At 36.8% G+C, this 25,706-nt stretch overlaps 1 protein-coding gene across 4 annotated transcripts in view; it reads right to left on the reverse strand.

Moving 5' to 3' along the window:
- LOC114286419 (uncharacterized) overlaps nucleotides 1-21,905 on the reverse strand; it is a 61,164-nt gene extending 39,259 nt beyond the window's left edge. For 2 of the 4 annotated variants that reach the window (XM_082883347.1, XM_082883350.1), the window contains exons 1-4: nucleotides 21,689-21,905; nucleotides 20,224-20,471; nucleotides 20,110-20,147; nucleotides 4,674-4,743 (exon numbers count right to left, since the gene is read on the reverse strand). In XM_082883347.1, the coding sequence (XP_082739473.1) occupies nucleotides 4,674-4,743; nucleotides 20,110-20,147; nucleotides 20,224-20,471; nucleotides 21,689-21,875 (543 nt within the window). In that variant the 5' untranslated portion in view covers nucleotides 21,876-21,905. Of the gene's footprint in view, nucleotides 1-3,792; nucleotides 4,003-4,673; nucleotides 4,744-20,109; nucleotides 20,148-20,223; nucleotides 20,472-20,700; nucleotides 21,557-21,688 lie in introns of those variants that run through there. The other 2 variants (XM_082883349.1, XR_014338152.1) reach the window with 2 other exon arrangements.
- Nucleotides 21,906-25,706: the final 3,801 nt, after the last annotated feature.

Raw genomic sequence — 25,706 nt, forward strand, 5'->3', positions numbered from 1 at the left:
ATAGGCATGAAGGGAAAAGAATAGATGAGGAATCTACATTTTACAATGTGGTACATCAAATTCTCGTAGATCGTTGGAATAAAAACAATACTCCTCTCCATTGTATGGCACATTCATTTAATCCAAAGTAAGTATCACATTTAAATTTGTTTTTGATATTTCATTTTAATGGACTTATCTAGTCTTTCTTGAAATAATTATTTTTTCCTATTTTGTATTGTAGATATTATAGTGATGAGTGGCTCCATGAGGATCAAAATAGAGTTCCTCCACATAGGGATGAAGAGGTGACACGTGAGAGGAACAAGTGTTTTAAGAGGTATTTTGAAGATATCACAGAGCGAACCAAGGTGATAACTGAGTTTGGAAAATTTTTGGGTTATGTTGAAGCATTCTCGGAGTATGATTCCATTCATAATAGGTGGCACATGGACCCTTATACTTGGTGGTGTGCATATGGTGCATATGCACCATCTCTTCAAAAACTAGCTTTGAGATTACTTGTGCAACCCGCCTCTTCATCTTGTTGTGAGAGAAATTGGAGTACTTACTCCTTTATTCACTCAGTGAGAAGGAACAAAATGGTCCCTTAAAGAGCGGAGGACTTGGTGTTCATTCATAGCAATCTTCGTCTTTTATCAAGGAGGAGCTCCCAATACTTGCAAGGAGAGACAAAAATATGGGACATTGATGGAGATAACTTTGACTCACTTGATGATATTGGAATGCTTGGTATAGCTAACCTCTCACTTGATAAACCAGCTATGGAGGCAGTCCTATTTACAGATGAAGGAGAAGATGGAGGTGGTGGTGAAGATGTTGTAATAGTTTCCTCTACTTAAATTCACATTTTCTGATATTTATGGATTTTGTAATAGATGATAGTTGTTGGTACATTGGATAATTTTATATTTTGTGGTTTGATTTTCATGCATTTTGTAACAAATGATGGTTGGTAGCTTTGAATGGCATGTTATGTATTGATGGAATGCAATTTTATGTTATTTCAATGTTTTTTTAATTATTTTTTAATAATTTTATGACATAATAAATAAAATTAATTATATATATTGAACGTGTCCCCAGCGTGTCGTGTCCCCCATTTTTTGAAAATTTGCGTGTCGGCGTGTCCGTGTCGTGTCGCGTGTCTGTGTCCGTGCTTCATAGCTTAGTAGCAATTCAGCATCCTTAGGTCTCATTTTCTACACACAGTTGCAGACCTGCTTCAGGTTATATAACACATTGTGCACTGAGTAATTAAACTCTTTCAAGGATGAAACAGCCCACATAGCAACTCTAGTTTTTACTAGATCAGCCAAATCATTCAAAGGCGGTTGTGCTTCATTAAATATGCACTCATTCCTGAGTTTCCACACTGACCACATTATTGCCAATGGTATCATCTTCCAGATCTCCTTTACATTTTTCTTCATTTTTGGGCCTGACCAGCAGTGAAGTACTGCCTCCACTGAACCAGGAATAGCCCAACTCAGGTTCCACCAACTCACAATACTGGCCCATATTCTCCAGATCTTAGGACAATGAAGGAGGACATGGTTTAAAGACTTCACCTCAGATTTACAAAACACACACAGTGCACTAACATTAGAATTCAATACTCCAATCCTTTGTAAAAACTCAGAGGACTTAATCCTACCTCTCTAAGCCAACCAGCTTAGAAACTGTACTTTGAGAGGAGCTAAGTAATTCCAAATGCTTTTAGTGACTGTGGTAGTTGGCCCTTTACATGCTACCACCCACTTCCAGATTGATGACACATTAAAGACTCCAGAAGGGTGAGCTAACCAAGAGCAATAGTTTCAACCCCGTCATTTAGTCTAGGAGCACTTTGTAACAAATCATTAAGTTTCAACACTTCCTCCTCTTCCCAAGCAAGAAGAGGCCTTCTAAAATCAATATTCCAGACTGTACCCACTCCTCTACTATGAACATACTCAAACAGAGTGCCATCCTTTTCAACTGACAAGGAAAATAATCTGGTAAATACCTCATTCAGACTTTGATTATTAATCCACCTATCAATCCAGAACCACACTCTTCTACCATTTCTAACAATTACCTTAAAATTTTGCCAAAAGAAATCTCGCAAGTCAGGATTTTTTGCAGCCATTGAATGTAGGCCCTGCCACAAATTTGACATGGGCAGTGACTCTCCTAAAAATGGGCTCCATCTACCACCCAAACCTCCATATTTACTGCATACCACTTGTTTCCATAAAGTTGAATCCTCTTTGCCATATCTCCACCACCATTTAATTAAGAGGCACTCATTAACTTGACTTAGATTTCTCACACCTAGCCCACCTTGATTTTTGCTTAGACAAATCTCCTTCCAGCTAACTAGGTGCACTTTTTTTTTTCGGATTTCAGAGCCTCCCCAAAGAAATTGGCTTGAATTTTGTCTAGTGATTTTGCAATCCCCACTGGCAGCTTGAAGATGGATAGGAAATAAATTGGCAAGCTTGTCAAAACAGACTTTATTAGTGTTAATCTTCCTGCAAAAGACAAATACCTTCTCTTCTATGAAGCTAGCTTACTCTTGAACTTATCCACTACTGGTTTCCATGAGCTCTTTCTTCTTGGATTTGCTCCTAATAGAAGTCCCAGATATTTCATTGGCAGCTTTTGGCTGAGGTAGTTAAGTTTTTTTTGCAAAGACCTTCACTAAGTCATCCTGAATACCCACCCCACACACTTTGCTTTTATGGAAATTTATTTTGAGTCCTGACATCACCTCAAAGCATCTTAAGATCCTTTTCAAAGCAACAATTTCTTCCCATTCAGCTTCACAAAATATAATAGTATTATCAACAAATTGCAAGTGTGATAGTTTCAACTCATTTGGCCCTACTGTGACTCCTCTGATCAAACCCTCTTCTTTTGCTCTTTCCATAAGTATATTAAGGCCCTTTGCTACAATATTAAAAAGGAAAGGTGAAAGTGGGTTGCCTTGCCTAAGGCCTTTCATAGGGGAAAACTCTGAAGTAGGTGATCCATTAACTAGTACTGAAATTCTAGCTGTAGATATGCATGCCTTTATCCAACCCACCCATTTCTCACCAAAACCAAAATTGGCCATCATTGAATACAAAAACTCCCAATTTACTGAGTCATATGCCTTTTCAAAGTCCAATTTTAGGATGATTCCTTTCTTTTTTGACCTTCTTCACCAATCCGCCACTTCATTGGCAATTAGAACTCCATCTAGAATGTATCTTCCACTTAGAAATGCTGTTTGTACTTGACTAATGATCTTTGGTAAGACCTTCCTCAACCTTTTTGATAAGACTTTGGCAATTATTTTATACATGGAGCTAACCAAACTGATTGGCCTATAGTCACTTAGACCTATTGGATTTTCCTTCCTTGGAATTAAGGTAATAAATGAACTATTCACTCCTTTGGCCAACTTACCATTGGAGTGGAACTCATACATCATCTGCACAATCTCCCCTTTCATGATGTCCCAGCATTTTTGGATACACTTTAGATTAAAACCATCCAGCCCTGGGGCTTTATTACCATCACAGTCGTTGATTGCTGCCCAAATTTCATCCTCTAAAAAATCTGCCTCCAATAATTCAGTTGAATCTGTTTGACTAAGTGAGGCAAAAACACCTGACAACTTTGGTCTACACCTCCATTCTTCAGTGAACAATTGACTGAAATGACTAACCACAGCCTGTTTAATCATCCCAGGCTGATCATGCAGTACTCCATACTCATTAATTGAGTTCAACAAGTTTTTCCTTTGCCAACATTGAGCACATATGAATAACTAATAATGTCATATATTTCATAAATGAAAATCGAATATTGAAAAAATATATACAATAAAAGTTAAGGAATAAAAGGTTTTTTTTACTGTGATTACACACTAGAAATCTCATTAAAAAAAAAAAAACCTTAGGAAAAACTTAGAGTTATTGAATGTTTTGTCTTCTTTGATCTTATTTTTCGTCTCTCCAAGCAATTTCTGACCTGAATAAAGAATTTTTGTTATGAAAATATCTTCAACAAAACAAAATTAATAGGGGCATTTGTTTGTATTTACCCCAACAATTTCTAAGAAACCAACAAAAAATTAAAGAACTAAAAAAACACTTAAATATCAGCCAACCAAAAATAAAAAGAAAAAAAAACTAAAAATGAAAAATTATAATTCTCCTTGTTTCTTTGCATTTTCCCCAATTTTCTGACCAGCCAAACAGAAAATCAATAAACATAAAAAAAAAAAAAACTTAACATCTACCAAAAATTGTAGGATATAAAAGAAGAAATGGAAAAAAGATACAATGGTGAGGCATTTATAGGCTTGAAGGAGTCTTTAGGGATGAAATGGGTCCCCGCACATATAATTAAAGGAACAGTCTTTGGGGGATGGCAAATTCAACTAATGATTCATGGGTAATAAGAACAATTTTCAATCTGAGAGAGTTGGCTTAGCCTTTGATTAGAGATATCCAAACCCACACTAAAAAAATAATCTTTCTAGAACAAGAGATATCCCAAAATCTTCAAAGGTTAGGTTGGTTATCCTTTAAAATATAATAATAAAGAAGGTAATCCAGTCACAAATGGAAATAAATGAATCAGCTAGGCAACTTCAACACAATTAAGGTCAATACCAAATAAGGACCCAAATGACATACCTGATATAGTTGTGGACCCTTGTCATGAAAGCCAACAACCAACAGTGAAACACTAAAATTCCTTATACCACTACACAAGAAACAGAAGGGTAAGAAATTGCAACAAAAATAAGCATATGCAAGAGCTAAGATAAATCACATGAGAAGTCATAGAAGCAGAGATGAGTCTTAGTGTGAAACCTAAGAGGAGGTTAACATAAGTTCCAAAACCATTACAGATGTTGGGGTCAGCTTCAAAAACTTCAAGATCGAAGTATCTTGTCTTAGATAGAAATTATGAGTAATCAACTTGACTATGTACAACAATTATTGGTTTTTTGAAACCCAAATAAATACAAAATAACTTAATTCCAAAGTATAGCCCAAACTTGTTAATGTGTATGCAAAATATTTTAGTATTCTTGATTGGTAAGATTGCTTTATATCATTAAATCTTACTTTCTTAATTTATGAATGATTTACATGTAAGCTTTGTCTCTTTGTGGCAAATATAGAAGATGAAAACTAATAATTTAAACTTCACTTACCTTAAGTTCGAGTTTCCTCAGTAATCTTTGTTGGAGAAAAAGGTTTTATGGTGACTTTAATGTGAAATTAAAGTAGGTCCCAACCATTGGTTGAGGTGGGATTAAATGGGTTTATATTATTTGTAATAAGGTCTTTATACCACAAAAAGAATGACCAAAAACTCATTAAGAATTGAATAAGAAATTGTCTCACAAAGTTGGCCTCATGAATGAGGTATCGGAAATTATGTATAACTACCAATCTCATATTGATTGTAGAGGAAAACTTTGATGGTATTTAAACCTCAAGATTTTGATAAGGGTATGTGCCTTTTGGGGCATCCAAATTTTTCGAAGGAAGGGAGTTATGGATGTTTCAAGGATGGGCTTGGGCCAAGACTATGGTCCAAGTTGGCTATGCAAAAATTTCCATACGTGCGCGTGCGTTGCCCGAACTAGGCCTGGTCCGGGGTCTGTGATCCGTGGGTCGTGGATCGTGGGTTAACCAACGTTGGAGGCTGGAATGGGTTAGGTTTGGACTAGGCCGAATTGGTGGTCCACCAACCTAATCTTTTTGGGCTGAATCTGTAGAGTGGCTGCTGATATATTTATATATTCACACACGTGTATAACTCACACACTTAAGTCCCATCAGTTTTGCAGAAGTTATTGGGTAGTTTTGCCTGCATTAGTTGCTAGCCTTCATGGTTGGAAGGTTTCTCCTCTCTCCCGCATTGTGTATAAAAGGAGGCCCATCTCCCTTGGTTTCAACATAGAATTTTTGCTTCCAGAACATATAGTTAGTTTGTTCCTATAATTTTATTCCTATGTGAGAGAGTGCTGCCATTGTCGGTTTGCCAAAGCTAACAGAAGGTGCTTTTGCTTAGCCGATCTAAACAGTCGTATCTAGGGAGACAGAAGTAGACATACCTCCAGTACCCACGGTGAAGCGGGTAATCTGTTTTAAGGAGACTGTGGTATCACACAAGTTTCGGTTTGCTTCTTTACAATTTTTTTGATTTGATATGTATTTATGTTCATCATGTTTATGGTATGGAATTTATTTTATTAAATATGAATTTATTTATTTTGTTTAATTACACAATTTGTACAACAATCTTAAGACAGATTAATACATTCCCCATGAAATTATACAAATAGAATTCATGATTAGGATATATAGTTTATTTGTTGTTTGCTACTGGTCATGGAAAATCAAAAGTTGTTCAGAATGATTAATTATATACTTTTTCTTCTACACCTCTTGTTCCGGAGCCTTAATATATATAGGAGTTCACTATTTCCCACTTGGAGTTCATGATTCCTTTAATCATAGATATATATTTGTTCCGTACCTAATATTCTTACATGCTTAAGTCCGCTGTTGTTCAATTTAATTGGTATGGTATGCCATTGATTACATATATGAATTCATGATTACAAATCCCTGTTTAGATTAGAAAATTTATATATGTAATGGTATGTGTTAATTTTATGGTTCGGTGGTGATAGAGACCACTAATTTAATAGCTCTAAACCCACCACTAATGAGGTGGCAAAGCAAAAAAAAAAAAAAAAAAAAAAAAATACAAACTGTGGCAATGGGTAGAACCCACTGCCACATCACTAGTGGTAGCTCTAATTAGTGCTCCCACTCATTTTCCTTTTATGGTTTTAATTTAATCAGAATGCTTAATCTCATGATTTTAATTTAATCAGAATGTTTAATCTCTCTTGCATAATTTGTATGCTTATTTGGTGATAATATAATTTTATTGTATGAGCATGATTCATAATTTCCTACCATGCTTTGCATGTCTTTTTATTTTATAATTTTATAACATAATTTGCATGCTTATGAGTGTTTAACTTGTAGTTAATATTGACATGCTAATTATTTTCTAGTTTCTAGTATAATCAACATGCTCAATATATATATATTTTTTACATTCTAGTTTACTTCACATGTTTATTAATCCTAGATTTGTAGGATATTTGCATGATCTTATTTCTAAAATAATTTACATGATAATTGCTAGGAACAATCACATGTTTTTTATTTTTTTTATTTTATTATTTTTTATTTTTTTTGGGTACATTGGAAAAAAAAAAAAAAACAAAAAACATTCACATGTTTATTACATGGTTTTGTTATGTAAAAATTTCATATAACTCTTGCCTAATAAATTTTTAATTTAAGTATTTGGAGTTATAATTTTTTTTGTAGCTTGTCTGTATTTATGTACATGATTATTGTGTAATAATTTCATATAACTCTTGTCAATTAATTTTAATTTAATTTTTAGAGTTATAAGGTTTGTAATTTATTTGAGAGTTATAAGTTTAATTGTATAACTTGTCTAGCATTTTTAATTAAATTAATTGATTATTTTTACAGTTTCTTTAGATTATTTGTTTTGTATTTTGTTGTGTTTTCTGCTAAGTTTCTCTACAAGAAAATCTATGCAGAAGAGGATGGGAAAAAATACAAATCCCAATGGAAAAATTTGGGATTGCAATAAAATTTGGACTACTAACCTTTTTGATTGAACAAAAATACCAATGCGAGGAAAGGAATTTTGGACAAATAAGAATCCTTATTTGGATTGGTTTCATTTCTTTTTATTTGAAGCAATATTTTGCTTGAGTTTTAATTTGGTTCATTTACCAATTTGTAGAAGCAAGTTTTATTTGCTTATAACTGTTGTAGCAATTTTTTATAAATTGCATGTAAGCTTGGAACTTGGTTTGGTTTAACCTAGTTCATCCCCTGGAAAACTTAATTCAGAAAATTATTTTCCATGAATTAGGAGTTAATATGCTCTTGAAAGTTTTGTGAAAAGGTTAACTGGGTTTTAAGTAGGACCGATGTAACCTCTCCAGCCTTCCTAGGAACATTGCTGACCATGTTTGATTCTAGGTTAAGTGGTGAGACTAGTTTTGAATTATTCCAACTTTGAGATTTTCTAGTGTGAAGTTTAATTTTGGTAACATAGAAAGTGAATTTATGTTATATTTTTTAGAAATGGCAATTGTCATCGATGCTGCTACTGCTTCTAATGTTGGTGGGGATCAGAACCCTGGGACAATTGGCTTGCCAACCCTTATTGCTGTGACCTCTGTGGTCAACTCGGTTGCTGTGACCTTTGTGGTAAACCTTGTTGCTGCTCCTGCTATTACAGGAGGCTCGCTCAACCATCATGAGTGTCCGAAGAAGTTCATGGGAGTGAATTTCAAGAGGTGGCAGCAGAAGATGTTGCTCTACCTGACTACTCTAAGCCTTACGAGGTTTTTGAGCGAGGATCCACCAGTCGTGGAGGAAAATGAGCAAGACAAATTGAAGCTCATGGCTCTAGATGCTTGGAAGCAGTCAGACTTCCTTAGCCAGAACTATGTTCTGAATGGCTTGGCAGATTTACTGTTCAATGTGTTTTATGCCAAGAAGTCGACAAAGGAGCTGTGGAATGCTTTGGACAAGAAGTACAAGACTGAGGATGCTGGGGCAAAGAAATTTGTCATTGGTCGCTTTGTGGACTTCAAAATGGTGGACTCAAAAAATGTCATTAGTAAAGTCCAAGAGTTTCAAGTAATTCTGCACGAGATTCATGTAGAGAGAATGTTCCTGAGTGAATCATTCCAAGAAGGTGTGTTGATTGAGAAGTTGCCTAATGGCAGGAAAGACTTCAAGACCTACTTGAAGCATAAACGAAATGAGATGACAGTTGAAGAGCTCGTTGTCAATCTCCAGATTGAGGAAGATGACAGGAGGAAATGGAGGAATACCTCCACTGTGAAAGCAAACGTGGTTGAGCATGGCTAGTCCTCAGGGATAAAGAAGAAGCCACCGATAGGCAAAAGCTCAAAGTTGAGGGCAAGAGGTGGTGTCTCTAAAAGGCCGGTCTACAAGCCGCAAGAACCTACTTTTAGGTTTAATGGAAAGTGCTTCAACTGTGGAAGCGATGGGCATTGGGTAGTTGACTGTCGCAAGAAGAAGAAGCCTTACAACAAGTTCCCTCCACAGAATGAAAGCCAGGCTCACATGGTTGAGATGGAAGATCTCTCACAAGATGTGGACGACATTCATCTGGCAACTGTTGTCACCGAAATGAACAAGGTAGGGTCTAACCCGAAGGAATGGTGGGTAGACACTAGGGCCACTCGCTACATCTGTGCAGAGAAAAAGATGTTCACAGCTTTCAAACCGGTTTCAAATGGTGAGAAGTTGTTCATGGGAAATTCTACGACCTTAACTGTTACGGGTAAAGGTAATGTGGTCTTGAAGATGACTTTAGGAAAATAGCTGACTCTGAATGATGTCCTATTTGTATTGAACATTCGTAAGAACCTTGTCTCGGGGTTGCTCTTAAGAAAGCATGGCTTTTGTTAGGTATTTGAGTCAGATAAGGTCGTGTTGACCAAGAGCGGGGTCTATGTGGGGATGTGATATATGTCGGGCGGTATGTTTAAGCTCAATATAATGACTCTTGTCCCTAAAATTAATGAGAAAGCTTCTTCTTCTTCTTCTTCTGCTTATATGTTTGAGTCCCCTAATTTATGGCATGGTGGACTGGGTCATGTAAATTTTGACTCTTTGCGTAGATTAATCAAGTTAGATCACATACCATCTTTCAAGATTAATCCAAATCACAAGTGTGAAACTTGCGTAGAAGCAAAATTGGCAAGGACTTTTTTTCATTCTGTTGAAAGAAGTACCTAGCCTTTGGATTTAATGCATAGTGATGTATATGGCTTGAAAGTTGTTTAATGACGTGGTGACAACAAGTACTTCATCACTTTTGTTAATGATTGCACAAAATATTGTTATGTGTATTTGCTTAAAAGCAAAGATGGACGATTGATAAATTTATTCTTTTCAAGAATGAAGTTGAGAATCAACTTAGTCGAAAGATCAAGGCTATAAGGAGTGATCGTGGTGGTGAGTATGAATCCTCGTTTGCTCAGATTTGTGCTCAATTTGGAATTATTCACCAAATCACAGCGCTTTACTCCCCTCAGTCAAATGGTATTGCTGAGCGGAAGAATAGAACGTTGAAAAAAATGATGAATGCAATGTTAATAAGTTCTGGGTTGCCACAGAACTTGTGGGGGGAAGCGATTCTCTCTGCGAATTACATTCTAAATAGAATCCCTTGGAAGAAAGTAGACAAGACTCCATATGAATTATGGAAAGGTCGCAAGCCTTCTTATAATTTCTTACGAATGTGGGGGTCTACATCCAACCAGGTTAGGATAGGTTCGAAAACCGTGGATTGTATATTCATGGGTTATGCCCAGAATAGTAGTGCATATAGGTTTCTTGTGTACAAGTATGATATTTTAGATATACACAAGAATACCATAATGGAGTAAAGGAATGCATCTTTCTTTGAGGACGTATTTCCTTGCCGAACCCAAGGAGAGGATCAAAGTTCTTAAAAGGAACTTGAAGATGATCAAGATGAGGAAGTAGATGAGCCAAGAAAGAGTAAGAGGGCTAGGACTGCCAAGTCCTTTGGCCAGGACTTCTTGACTTATATGTTAGAAGGCGAACCTCGAACTTTTCATGAAGTTGTGACTTCACCTGAAAGTCCCTTATGGAAAGAAGCAATTAAGAGTGAAATCAACTCCATCTTACAAAACCATACTTGGGAGTTGGTTGATTTACCCCCAAGCAGTAAGGCCTTGGAGAGTAAGTGGATTTTTAGAAGAAAGATGAAAGCGGATGGGTTAATTGATAAGTATAAAGCTAGGCTAGTTATCAAAGTATATATGCAGCGAGAAGGCCTGGATTATTTTGATACGTATTCACCTATGACAAGGATTACATCCATTCGCATGGTGATTGCGATAGCCGTTTTACGTGGTCTGGAGATACATCAAGTGGATGCAAAGATAGCTTTCTTAATGGAGATTTAGATGAAGAAATCTACATGGAGCAACCCGAGGAGTTTTCAGCCCCAGGGAAAAATAAGAAAGTCTGTCAGCTTGTCAAATCGTTATATGGTTTGAAGCAAGCTCCTAAGCAATGGCATGAGAAGTTTGACAATGCTATGTTGTCAAATGGATTTAGAATCAATGAGAGTGACAAGTGCGTATATGTTAAAGATATTGACAGAGGTTATGTCATTTTGTGTCTATACGTAGATGACATACTCATTGTTGGTAGTAATGATGAAATGATTAGAACTACCAAGAGATTGTGAAACTCTAAGTTTGACATGAAAGATATGGGCCTTACAGATGTTATTCTGGGTATTAAGATCACCAGAACATCTAGTGGTATTGTACTTTCTCAATCTCACTATGTTGAGAAGATACTTGAGAAACTTGGTAAATCAAATACAAGTGTGTCTAGGACACCAATAAACGTAAGTCTACATTTGACCATGAATAATGGTGAGAGTGTCTCTCAGCTAGAATATTTTTAGGTAATTGGAAGTTTAATGTATCTGATGAGTTGTACAAGGCCGGATATAGCCTACTCTGTTAGCAGGCTTAGTAGATACATGAGTAATCCAAATGCCACTCATTGGAGAGGTATTATGCGGGTGTTAGGTTATCTACGCTACACTCGGGATTATGAGTTGCATTATAGCAGATGCCAAGCGGTACTAGAAAGGTATAGTAATGCTAATTGGATATCTAATATAAATGACTCCAAATCCACTAGTGGTTATGCGTTTACTCTCGGAGGGGCAGCCGTGTCTTGGAAGTCTTCCAAGCAAAAATGTATATCGAGATCAATGATGAAATCTGAGTTTATTGCTTTGGATAAAGCAATTGAAGAGGCTGAAAGGCTTTGCCAGTTCATTGAGGATATTCCACGTTGGCCGAAACCTGTGCCTGCTATTTGTATTCATTATGATAGACAATTGATGATTGGACGGGCATAGAGTCATATGTATAATGGAAAGTCTAGACATATCCGTCGTAGACATAATTCCATATGACAACTACTCTTTAATGAAGTTGTTTGTCTAGACTATGTAAAGTCTAAGGACAACGTTATGGATCCGTTAACCAAAGGGCTAACACGAGAGTTAGTGGAAATGTCGTCAAGAGGAATGTGGTTAAGGCCTTTAGTGATGTTACCGGAATGAAAAACCCAACCTATTTGACTGGAGATCTCAAGATCTAAGCTCAAAGGGACAACCTAATTTCATATGACGGGTGAGTCATTGAAGAGGTAAATCTTCTTGTCCATTCCTTTGTATAGTGATACCTTGTGGGAGTGGTAGGTTAAGATAATGTTTTTAATGACCTAAGTGATATGAATAATCAACCATGGTATAATGAGATACCTGATATAGGTCACCTATGTAAGTGTGAAGTGGAGCCACTTCTTTAAGAATTGGTAAGGGCGAACTTTTTAAAAACCACTCACTAAACCAGGCTAGTGTTTTGGGGACATACCGGACACACCAATGAGAACAAGAACAATGGTTGGACTAACTCTTGTGTCAGGTCTATTGTCTCAGTTTACACAAATGGTAGAATAGTTTAAGACATCACGTTAACTGGACAACCAGTAAATCCGATAGGTTTTCACTACGAAAGGTTCCAGGCTAACAACTACTTTTTCTGATGCAGGGTTAGTCCATGTGCTCTTTCTCCGAGTCTTTGTTGTAAACGTTGTCTGTTTTTCTTTATTCGGTCAATTTTTATTCATATGGGGTATTGTTGGAAAAAATGATTTTATGGTGACTTTAATGTGAAATTAAAGTAGGTCTCAACCATTGGTTAATGTGAGATTAAATGAGTTTAGATTCTTTGTAACAAGTTCTTTACACCACAAAATAAAAAAATAAAAAAAATAAAAACCATTAAGAATTGAATGAGAAATTGTCCCATAAAGTTGGCCTCATGAATGAGGTATTGGGAATTGTGTATAACTACCAATCTTACATTGATTGTAGAGGAAAACTTTGATGGATATTTAAACCTCAAGATTTTGATAAGGGCATGATCCCTTTGGGGCATCCAAATTTTTTGAAGTAAGGGAGTTATGATGCTTCAAGGATAGGCTTGGGTCAAGACTATGGTCCAAGTTAGTGTTGCAAAAATTGCCTCGCGCGCGCTACCTGCCTGGACCAGGCTGGGTCCAAGTCCGTGTTTCGTGATTCGTGGGTCGTGGATCTTGGATCTTAGGCTTGGGCTTGGAGGCTGGAATGGGTTAGGTTTGGGCTAGGTCGGATTAGTGGTCCACCAACCTAATCTTTTTGGGTCGAATCTGTAATGTGGTTGTTGATATATTTATATATACACACATGTGTGTAACACACACACACTTAAGTCCCATCAATTTTGCAGACGTTATTGGGTAGTTTTGCCTGTATTAGTTGCCAGCCTTCATGGTTGGAAGGTTTCTTCTCTTTCTCCCATTGTGTATAAAAGGTGGGCCATCTTCTTTGGTTTCAACACATAATTTTTGCTTCCAAAATACATAGTCAGTTTGCTCTTATAATTTTCTTCTTGTGCAAGAGAGTGTTGCGATTGTCGGTTCGCCAAAGCTAACAGCAGGTGCTTTTGCATTAGCTAGTCTAAACCATTGCATCTTGGGAGACAGAACTCGACATACCTCCAGCACCCACGGTGAGGTAGCTAATCTGTTTTAAGGAGACTATGGTATCACGCTGTAGACACCCCATTTTTGACCGCCCTTAAGACTTAGGTGTTACTGATGGTTTACTTGGTGGTAAAAGGTGTGTAGGGTAAAGGTTCAATTTCTTCAACAAGGAGAGAGACAAATCTCAACTTCACACCTCATTTTGGACCAAAGCTATTTTGGATGGTTTTCAGACCTTAAAACCCTCTCTTTCAAAACATTTTTGAAATAAAGTTTCTACAACGTTCCGAGGCTCACATTTTTGTCAAATAATGCGCTTTTCGATGAACCGAGCAAGGACAAAGTGGAAACAAATGAAAGAGCGATGAAATCTTTGAAAAATCTTTCAAAACACCTTACTTAGGGGTTTGAAGTTGAGGAAAAGAGGAGAAGAGGGGGGAAACCAAGTTGGAGAAGAAGTTCGGCATGAATCCGGGTAGAAGAGAGTCGAGCAGCCCTCGCTAAATCGGGCTTATTCATCTGCATACTTGGATTTTAGTTATGAGGCCACCACCGTTGGAAATCTTACTTCCGGGGCTTCATTTTGCACTCAAGAATCTCCTAAAGCCAAGTCCGGGTGGGGGAGATATGATTGGTTGAAGTTGGGCATCATCCCGATTGGATCGAATCTGCGCGGCTTCACCAAAAAGGGCATAACTTTTTGCACATGGGGAATTTTAATGCAAGGTTTGCGCCATTGGAAAGCTAACTTCTGGGGCTTCAATCTAGACACCCATCGGCCACTTTTTGACCTTGGAAGCCACCTATCGGCCATCTATTTAGCCGGTCGTCCAGAAAAAATAGCTGGCCGACCATTTATTGTGCCGACCGGACATTTATTTGGCCGATGGCCTCCTTTCGTGGCCGGTTTTACCCTTTTGCACCCTTCAGGCATGGTGCATGCTAGCTGTGCCAGCTGGGATGCACAAACCCTCTCCCCCGTGCATATGTGTGGCTATTTTGAACCTTTGACCCCTTTTGATCCAAACCTTTTGCACCCTTTGATCAAGCTTCTTGAGGAAGCTTGACCCTTTGTCAAAGCTTCCTCAAGAAGCTTGCACCCTTACCTTAGCTTCTCTAGGAAGCCTTGACCCCCTTGACCCTTCTCATTTAGCTTTTCTAAGAAGCTTCAAAGCTTTCCCTTGTCTATATAAGAGACCTCCCTTCTCCTTTGATTGGGTTCAGCAAAAAACCAGAGCTATACACATATATATCTGATATATATCATCCTCTCTCTCTATATCTCCCTCTCTCTCTTCATTTTGTGTGTGTTTGAGGGCCTAAAGTGTGTGTTTGTTCTTACTTTTGCACTAAAACACATAGCATTACACCTTACTTCGACTTTGAGAGACATTGAGGGTTTGTTCTTGAGGTTTTGTACTGATTTTGGTCAGAAGAGAGTGGCTGGGCCTGCTGTTCTTGAAGTGTTCTTCAAGGGTAACACTTTTGCTTTATTTTCCCCAATCTTGCATTAGCTTTTGACCTGTCTTTCATGCTGATTTAAGCTTTGTGTATAACATAAAAAAGGTCTTTTTTTTGTGTTTAAGATAGTTCATTAAGGTCACTTTTGTGTTTGGGGTCGTTTACCCCCTCTTAGGCCTTGTTTGGCCCCATTTTGTGCTATTTTTGGTGAGCTCCGGGACCACCTTGTTTGGGCCTCCTCACCACTGAAATCTTGAGGGATTTCAGTGGTGAGGATGGTGATTTAAGGTCCTAAGAAGGAGAGGGTCATCCCCTCTCCTTGTTGTCTTGTTTGCTTGCATTTTTGGCCTTACAAAGGGGCCTATATTTGCAAACTTCTTGAGCTCAGTTCTGGCATTTTTCAGTGGGTTTTAGGACCCCCATAAGCCATTTCCAGAGTTGTTTTGGTCATGTTGAGTGTCCTTGCATGTGTACAGTAACCCTCTTATTGGCCTTTCAAAGGAGCACCTTATTCTTGCATGTATTGACACATTTCAGTGGGTATTTGGTCATATTTTGGCAAGCCTTAGATCTATTTTTGCTTGGTTTAATGGTCTCTTGCATGCATCATATGCTTGCTTTGCAATCCTATGTTTTGGCCTAACATGCATCATGTTGTGAGATGACATTTTAGCATATTTTGGTTAGGTTCCAAGAGGGTTTTAGCACTGTTTTGCCATGCTTAAGGTCTGGTTATGGTTGTTTTGATCATGTTTGCCATGATTTGTATAGTCGTCTTGCATTCTAGCTTACTAGCCTTGGGTGTGTGGGTCACTAGTATGCCTTACTTGGCTTATTCTCATGATTTGGCATCATTGGAAACCACATTTCAATCCATGTTCCATGTTTGCATACTTGCATTTTCCATCCCTTTCATGCCTTGAAGAGTTGATGGCTTACGCTCCATGTTTAGGCCCTTGTGCATGCATGCTTGTGTGTGCGTTTTCATGCCTTTGTTGCATCATTTTGGCCACTGATTTGGGCCTATTTGAGAGCTGCCCATTTTGGTTTAAGACCATTCTCACATGTCGTTGCATGCTCATCCATCTTGCATGCTTGTTAGTTTGCATAACTTGCATGCTTGCATATTTACATTGCTTGTTCACATGCTCATATTGCATGCTTAGCTTCCATGCCTAGGTTGCATAACATTAAGCATGCATGCTTTGCCTCTTGAATTGAGTATGATAGAGGTTGAGTTCATTGTGTGTTTGTGTGCATTATATTTGACATTAAAATGCACAACTTGGTTTCTTGGGCCATCACGCATTGAAATGCGCGATTGATGGTCTGAGAATCGAGCACCATACCCCTTTGAGTCTTAAATATGATAAGGGATGTGGTGGTGGATACATTTGCTTGAAATGCATTGCCATGCCATGTTTTGCCCTCTGCTGCTGTCAAAACAGGTTCTGCCGGAATATTTGGTCGGTCGACTACATGGAGTGCCGACCGACCATTTATTGATGGCCGTGAGCTCAACAAATGGCCGATGACCATCCGGACATGGCCGGTGGTGTTCCCACTTGGTCGGTGGTGCTCCACAGTGTCCATGGAGCATACCTTGGGAGTTGTGCAATTTTCAGAAGAGCAGAGTAAGGAAAACAGAGGCAAACTTGTGCATGGCGTTGGATTTTCGAGCAAACCCGAGCACGCACGCATGGGACCCTCTTCCTGAGGCCTTTTACCGCATGCTTAGCTTAGTTAATTTGCTTAATTAATTAGGTGGACTGTAATATTTAATTAGCTTGTAGGTTAATTAATTTGTATTATTCTTTTGGCTCCTCTGGGCGAGGGCGAATGTGTAATAAGTGTGCGTGAGTGTGTGCATGTCTTCCAACCCCACGTCTTTCTTCCCTTTTATTTACTAGCTTTCGATGGTTAGTCTAGGGCATGTTTCAACTAGCATACAGTATGATAGCATGTTTTCATCCATTCATTTGTTTCACATGCACCGGGCTCGGCGCATCATTCTAACTGCATTTGTATTTCAATTCCAAATTGAATACATGTTATCTGTCGCATTTCACATGTCATTGTAGATTAGCCGAGCCTATCTTAGTTGCATTTTGCATGTGTTGCATTAGCCATCTTAACATGAACTAGGACCATGCATATGATTACTAACTAGTTTCTGTTTTGTCTTGGAGTACTAGGTAAGTTCTTATGCTTTAACATCCTTGCATGCGTGTGAGCGTTGCCATGACAGCATGATTACCATGAGGCTAGTTGCTTATGTGATATAACTGCTTGAATGCCTGTGGATGGGGGTTGAATTACCTAAATTGGAATAATGCATTAAAACTGTGAGTTTTAAGCCCACTAGATAGTGGCAAAACCATCTTTTCTAAAGCCCACTTGAGGGTGGCAAAATCTGCATTTTAGCCTACTTGCAAGTAGCAAACCATTTTCAAAATAAACATGAAATGTTTTGTTCCAATTTAGGCGATTTGGTCTATACTTGTTTGATGTGCGCATAACATAGTAAATCTAGGCTAATAACCAGAATAAGAGCATATAATGTTTTCAAAACAAGATATCACGGTTAGTAGAGGCCGATCTTTGATCGGGCGAGAGGGGGTGCTCATAGCTGACCTTCCCCAATCGTACCCAAGTTCCCGAGCCGAGACAAGTTTGGTGATGACGGACACGTGGCCTTTGGCACCGAGTCAGGGTTTCCTAAATCCCCCAAAATAAAATATTTAGGTGGCGACTCTGTATCTGGCAAAGCAGTCCATGTTTGGCACTTCTTTCAAAAATCTGTTTTTTTCTCAAAACGATTTGCCGGATTTGGACTCTTTGGTTCAGATTAAGAACCGTGACAATTTGAGTCCGAACTGTAGCAAGCCCAATATGAACAGAACGAGAGTCATCCTCCCGGGACGTTCGGGCACGTCTACATACGCAGGCTTCGGTTTGTTTTTTTACAATTTTTCGATTTGATATGTATTTCTGTTCATCATGTTTATGTTCTGGAATTATTTTATTAAATATGAATTTATTTATTTTTGTTTAATTACACAATGAGTAATGATTCATCCCCCCTTTTTCCCCCACCCCCTTTGACCCCCTCTCTCTCTCATTGGTTACCTTTTCTTTTTCTTTTTCTTTTTTTTCCTGCTCCTCCAATCACCCCCTGCCACGTGGCAAAGGGGGTGAGGGGGTGACCCCCAAAAGGGGGTCCCAAGCATTATTCTTACACAATATGTACAACAATCTGGCAACGCCCTTGGAGTGAGTACCATATGCATCCATAACTATGACCTTGGACCTGTCCTATACATAGGATAAAGACATTACTCTGAAGCATCATATTAAAATTTAGATAGAAAGAAGGGAATATATTACTAAAAAGCACATGATATAATCTCATTGCCACTAAACTAGCCCCATCATAAATCTTAAAAACTCATATTTTCCCTCCAAATATTAACCATTAGATCTATTCAACTCCAAATTTTAATTTAATTTTTGCTTTAGATAGATGGCAAAAATAATTTTTTTATTAAAAAAGTTAAGTTTTCTCCAAGCCAAGACTTTTCTCTAACCTCTCTAAAGTAATGTAAATCTACTTATAGCACATGTGAGATCATAATAAAAGATACCATGAGACATGTTAGGTTTTTATTCTTGGCAATCCCGTTTGACAAAACTCCTTTAAGTTGTATTTGTTTTCTCACTTTTTATTTCAGTGAGGCTATGAGTGTTTAGATGCGAATCCAACCTGAATTGTGCCTTGCAAAGAAGTTTGTGATGTTAATACTTTCAAGATTGCCACTTCGCTGATTATGACGAGGATCGAGCTGCTCGGTCAGCTCGCGGGGGTCGAGGGGGCAGCGCCCCTTGGCGGGTCCAGGGCAGCGCCATGGCAGGGTCGAGGGGCAGCGCCCCCAAAGCAAAATCCAAAATTGTATTCAAAATTGCATGTCCGCCCTTGCTTGCTCAAGCGAAGAAGGCCTCGCTCGAGCGAAGACTGCATCTGTGTAAAAACCTGAAAGAGATGAATGTTCGCTCGAGCGAAGGGTGTGTGGCTCGAGTGAAGCCACTTGTGGAAAACACGTGTTTTTGGTTCCTCGGTCGAGCGAGAGAGTCTTTGCTCGAGTGAGCTTCGCAGTCCCAGAATTCTATAAGTACGGGTTTCTGTCAGATTTTAGGATTACTGCTCCAGATCTACTTTTTGGATATTAAAGTTTATATCTGGGGATATTTTGTTAGTTTTCTTTGATGTTTTGATTGAGTATTCAACTCATGGTTTTAGAAGTTTACATCAAAGGATTGTTTGTTTAATTTTATACAAAAGAGAGAGTTGTTCTTCGGCAGATTCTGAAGAATACGAGCCTGAAGCTTTGGTGGATTCTGAAGTGGCTCATAGTCAAGACAATTCCGAGGTGAAGATGGGGTTGGAAGAGACACATAGAGGTTGGTTCAATTCAGGCGTGGATTGGCTAGGTAATTGAGAGTATACTTGTGTAATTCCTTTATATCTTCTTAGTGGATTGTTTTGTGGCTGTTGCCCGTGATTTTTTTTATCACAATTGGAGGTGTCCAATTGTGGTTTTTCCACGTAAAATCGTTGTGTCGATTTGTCTTGATTGTTTGATTGGAATTGTTGTTTACTGCTTAAAATTGATACATAATTACAAATCAACATCTAGGGGATTTCTAGTTTTTTCAAGACAAAAATGTTAATACACTTAAAATTAAATTAAATCTCAAACAAATATATGATTAGCATGGATATTGCAAGCTTCCAAAAACACCTCTACTATTTGAAAGTTGATTTCAAAAAGGACTATTTTTTCTCAACCATTCAGAATAATTTAATTAGACAAACTAAAAAATACTCTTGAGGATGATTTCTTACCTAAAAGATTTTGAGATGGGAACCAACCGTTGAATCATCTACATCAATAATCCACTAGTCATGGATCCATGTATATGGCCGTATGCTAAGGGAAAGAAAACGAATTGAACATACCTGCTGAAATGTTGTCCCAACTGGCCTTAAGATTTTTACTACCCTCTCTTCAGACAAACTTAGCACATTTTGGGCTTCTGGAGGAAGCAAATCCCTTGCTGATCCATACGCATAAACAACATAGGTGGTGCCTTGATATACAGAATCCTCAATTTGAACAATTGTACACCTCAAGATATTGAATATATGGTAATTGGATGCAAACCAATTTGTATCTGCAAAACCAAGTGACCTGGATAATTTCTTGGCTACAAAATAACTCAGAAAACCAAATCAAACCAAATCAAGCATTAAGTCCCATCACAAAAAAAAAAAACTCAAAAAAATATAAAAAATAAAAATAAAAATAAAAAGAATAAAAAAATAAAATAAAATTCAGAAACAGTAGGAACTTCCTATTTAAAAGTCAAGTGCCATCACATTGTGTTGCAATAATTAGTGCCATCACTTGTGGAAAGAGGGCTTGAAAGCTTTTACCTAGACAATAAATGTTACAGAAGGACTATAACACTTTCCAAATGTACATAAAATTTTCAAGATCTTCTCTGATAAGTTGAACAGGAATCATGACTCCTGTGACAGGAATCCATTAGGCATTAAGAGATACAACAATAATTTAATAATCAAAGATGTGTAGCTGTTAAGTGTTAAAGTAGACTTGAATAAATGAGAAGTCAAAAACCGAAACTAGAAAATAGATTTAATTTGCATATGTAGCATTTTACATTGTGGAATGAAATGGAGTTAAAAATAATATTAACAAGACGCAAGCTTAAAACACTGATTAGATGTTAATTGTAATACTCTATAAAGTAGCTTGAATAGTGAATATAGATTGAAAAACATCTAAATATTCTTGGGCCCCATGAAACCATGAAAAATGAAGTATCCGGCAAGAAATATGAACTTGTAATGGTAGAGGAGTGATGATACACAGAGGAAACTTTAATAATTTCCTTGAGAAGTCTAGAAACTTTGAGGGGCTCCTATATCAATAATACAACCAGATTACATGGTCAATTCAAAAGGACCTCCATTGGAAACATCACAAATAACAATCTAAACAATCACATCTCTTTTTCCTTTTTATTGGTACTAAAATAGTCAAAGAAGATAGTGAGTGAAATTAACCAAAATAAACAGAAGTAGGAAAATAATATGTAGTTTGAGTGGAGAATTTATGCAAACATGTGTGAAGCATTATATAAAAACACAACTAAAATACAAGATTAATAATCCCCATTTGATATTTTGAATCCATGAATCAAGATCATCATATCATTAAAAAAAAAATAAAAATTCCAATCATTCATCAATGGTGGTGTGTGGGTCGATTTGGGGGTGGGTTTGTGTGAAGATATGCGAATGGAACAAAAAAAAAACCTAGAGGCCGAAATTGGGGGAAGAGAGATGGAGATAGAGATACAGAAACATACACATAGAGTGAAAAATATAAAGGAGATACCTGGGGGTAGTGCTCCAATGGTGCATCGTGCTATGAGATAAGAAGAGAATGGATGCTGGTTTGCGATGGTGATATCAATGGCAGTGGTGGTCGTCGAGGGAATGGTGAGTGGCGGTGGCCGTGTGATGATGTGTGACAATGAGCGACGATAGAAGATTGACAAACACTTTGTGGTCCTATGAGACATTGAGATGAGCGATGGTAGTGACTCTGTGAGAGAGAGCAAGAGCGAGAGAGAGAGAGAGAGAGAGAGAGAGAGAGAGAGAGATAGAGAGAGAGTGAGAACCTGTTTGTGAAGAAAAAAAATTGAGAGAGAAAGATACAAAATAATGGCACATATTTGTAATTTTGGGAATATTATTTTATATAAAAATAAAATTGAAAAAATATATACAATCACACTTCTAATAAAAATGAGATGTTTTTATTTTCTCCTGTGTGATCTTTAATTATTGTAGTAGCGTATATATAATCGCACATTAATTAGAAAGTGTGATTAAAAGAAATATATATATATATATATATATGTAATGGCACTTAATTGAAAATTGATATAAAAAATAAATATAATCAAATGTTAATTAGAATGTGTGATTAAAAAATATATATATAATCACACTTAATTGAAAAGTGACATAAAAAATATATATTATCACACTCAATCAAATTAAGTGTGATACTCAATCAAATTAAGTGTGATTAAAATATCAATCTAATTTTTTTTAATCACACTTCCAAGAAAAGTGAGATATTTTCATTTGTCAAAATTTGGTCTTTAACTATTTTTGTAGTAGTGGCTACATTGCTGGACTTGAAAATTTAATTTAATTTTTGATCTTGAATAATAATACTCTATTCAAAGGAAAATCTATTCATAAATCCTATATGGGGAATGTTGATCCATTTAATTCTAAGAGTTTTCATATGAATCAATTAGCCCTTTTTGTTTTGAAAAATTGTATTTATTTGATTTAGTACCATTTAAGTTTAAGTAAATGCCCTTTTGTGATCCATTTTTCCAATTTTCTAATACGTTTTTGGCATGGGAATGGAAATGTGAGGTATGTGAGATTGTTTTTGGGGAGATAGATAGCCGAAGTGTTGGTTGTCGAGTGTGAAAATCTACATTTCTATTAATGTGATTTTCTGGTGTTATATTAAAGTATTACATTAGAATGCCGCATTTTGCAATGTAGTGTTATGTTTGAAAAAAATATATTAACAAATTTTTTTGCAATGCTACATTATTAAATTTGAGAAAAGTACACTATGGAGTTTTTTAGTGTGTTATATTCGAAGAAAGTACACTAAAGACTTTTTGTGTGTTACATTGATTGGAGTGTTATGTTTGAGAAAAATAAACTAAGAATTTTTTTTTTGATTTTATTTATTTATTTTTTTAATATTATGTTGTTACGTTTGAGAAAAATGCATTAATGAGTTTTTTAGAGCTTGTTTGGGAAGAACATTTGGGCTAAAATAGCCATATAAGACAAAATAGACTATTTTAGCCAAATAGGACAAAATGTTTACATCCAACACATAATCATTTCATTTTTTCTCTCACAAAAGTCAAAAAAGCCAAAAAGCCTATTTGAAACGAAGCTTTTTAGTTTCAGGCTAAAATAGCCAAAAAGCCACAAAAGTAAAAAAGTCAACCCACATCCCAGATAAGCTCTTAGTTACATTATAGTGTTACGTTTAGGAAAAATATACTAAGGAATTTTTGTATGTTACATTGATTGAAGTGTTACGCTTGGAAAAAGTACGTTAAGAAGTTTTTTTTTCAGAATTTTACATTGTTACGTTTGATAAACGTACAGTAAGGAATTTTTTAGTGTTGCTATATTGGAATGTTATATTTTTGGAGTGTTATATAGGAGTGTTACGTTTGAGAAAAGTACACTGATTTTTTTTTTTGAAGTGTTATGTTTAATAATTTTAAAATTATGAGAAAATTCACATTTGTCTCTCAATACATAATACACGAGCGTTTATGCTTGGCCCTTTATGTAATTGACACTAGAATGAGACCTTTAGGTCTATAAGAAAAAAAGAAAGACCAAAGAGTTTATAATATCACTATTGGAGATTTATTGTTGTTTCACCCCTATTCAAAATATCACACTTAAAAAAAAAAAAAAACTTTTATCAACCAAACCAGCCATTATTCTTGCAAAACATGGCATTTAATGGTTATTATTGAATGGTTTTCGGAAAAATTATAGGCTTAAGTATTCTAAAAAGAGTTATATATATTAGGGCACTGTAAACAACTCATTTTGACCGGTCTTAAAACTTGAACACTTTCTTTTAATTACCCAATGATGAAAATCAGAATGGTAATAATTGTTGTTCTCCGTTGCTGCCACAACCACCTTAGTGCTTATGAATTTTATTAAACTTTTTGCAATTTTTTTTTTAATTTTTATATTTATAGATGGTGCATTTGTCTATTTTATATGTTTTACATCTCTAATAATTATTATTGGCTAAAGGAAGAGATAAGTTGGTTAATTGTTTCTATTTTAAACTTGCAGGAGTCACTACAACAATCTGCACCATTGGTGATCACTTTTGGCTACTAAAACATTTTTAGTCACCAAAAGTTAGCCCTTTACTGAAAAATTATCTTGTTGGTCGGCAATGATTTAATTTTTATCTACTAAATTTTTTTAGTAGCCATATATTAGTTATTGAGGACCAAAAAAATATTTAGTCACTAAAAATATGTCAATAGGCGACTAAAAAAGTTTTAATCGACATTTGTTTACATTTTAGGCTACTAATTTTGGTTTTAGTCAGCGTACACAGCCTTTTGTAGACCAAAATTTCTTTTAGTCACCAAAAATAGGCTTATTTATTACAACCTTCAGTGACTAAAACACTGTAGTCGTAGATGGGTAGTTATTGCTGACAAAAACATTATTAGTAGCCAACATTAAACAAACAACTACAAACTTTTAATTGCTATTGATTGCATTTGCCGACCAATTTTTATTTAGTCGCTAAAGGTTGGGAGTTTTTTTAGAGGGAAATATTGGCGCCCTTCCCTCTTTCTTTCACACAAATCTTTTGTTTGTTTTGTCTCACAAACACACAGACCACCAATACACCAAACCTAACGCATGCTCACTGATGGTTACCACCTCACCGTCGCTGGCCACCGTCGGTCACCACCTTATCGTCACACGTTGCCACCACCGTAAATCACCACCTCCATTGCCGCAAATCACAGGTTCTTGTCCCTCTCTCTCTGTTCCTCTCGGTCCTCTCCCTTTCTGTCGATCTAGGTCTCTCTCTCTCTCTCTCTCTCTCTCTCTCTCCACCCCTTCCCCTATTTCCCCATCTCTCACACTTCATCTAGGGTTTATATGATTTTTTTATTTTAATTTTGTGTTGATTTCTGTAGACACCCCATTTTTGACCACCCTTAAGACTTGGGCGCTTTATTCCAAACACCCGATGATGAAAGTTACGCTGTGCAATCTTTTGAATTCTCAGTGAAGAAATTTGGATTCAAGCTCTAATCCCAAACCTTGCACCCCAGTTTGGCCAAACTATTTTAGACCTTAAAACTCTCCTTTCAAAATATTTTTCCAAATGCTTCTACGATGTTTTGAGGCTCGCATTTCGTTTAAAACATTGCACTTTTTGGTAAACCGAGTAAGGACAAAGTGGAGATACATGAAAGGGAGGTGAACGCTTTGAAAAATCTTTAAAACATCTAATTTATAGGTTTTGAGTTGAATAAAATAGAAGGGAAGGGAAGAAAACTAGTTCGGAGAAGTTAGGCATCAATCCGATAAAGATCGAAATGAGCAACATTTACTAAAATAGGCATATGTCTTTGCACACTTAGAATTTAGATGTGAATCTACCACCATTGGAAATTAGACTTCCGGGGCTTCAATTTAGACTTACGAATCACCTAAAACCAAGTCTGGATGAGGGAGATATGCCCGATTGAAGTCGGACCTGAAGTGTAGTCTTTTAGACCCGACTGGGTCTATTTAGA

The sequence above is a fragment of the Camellia sinensis genome, chromosome 8, assembly GCF_055761805.1.
Source record: "Camellia sinensis isolate YWXY chromosome 8, ASM5576180v1, whole genome shotgun sequence".
In the NCBI taxonomy this organism is placed as follows: domain Eukaryota; kingdom Viridiplantae; phylum Streptophyta; class Magnoliopsida; order Ericales; family Theaceae; genus Camellia; species Camellia sinensis.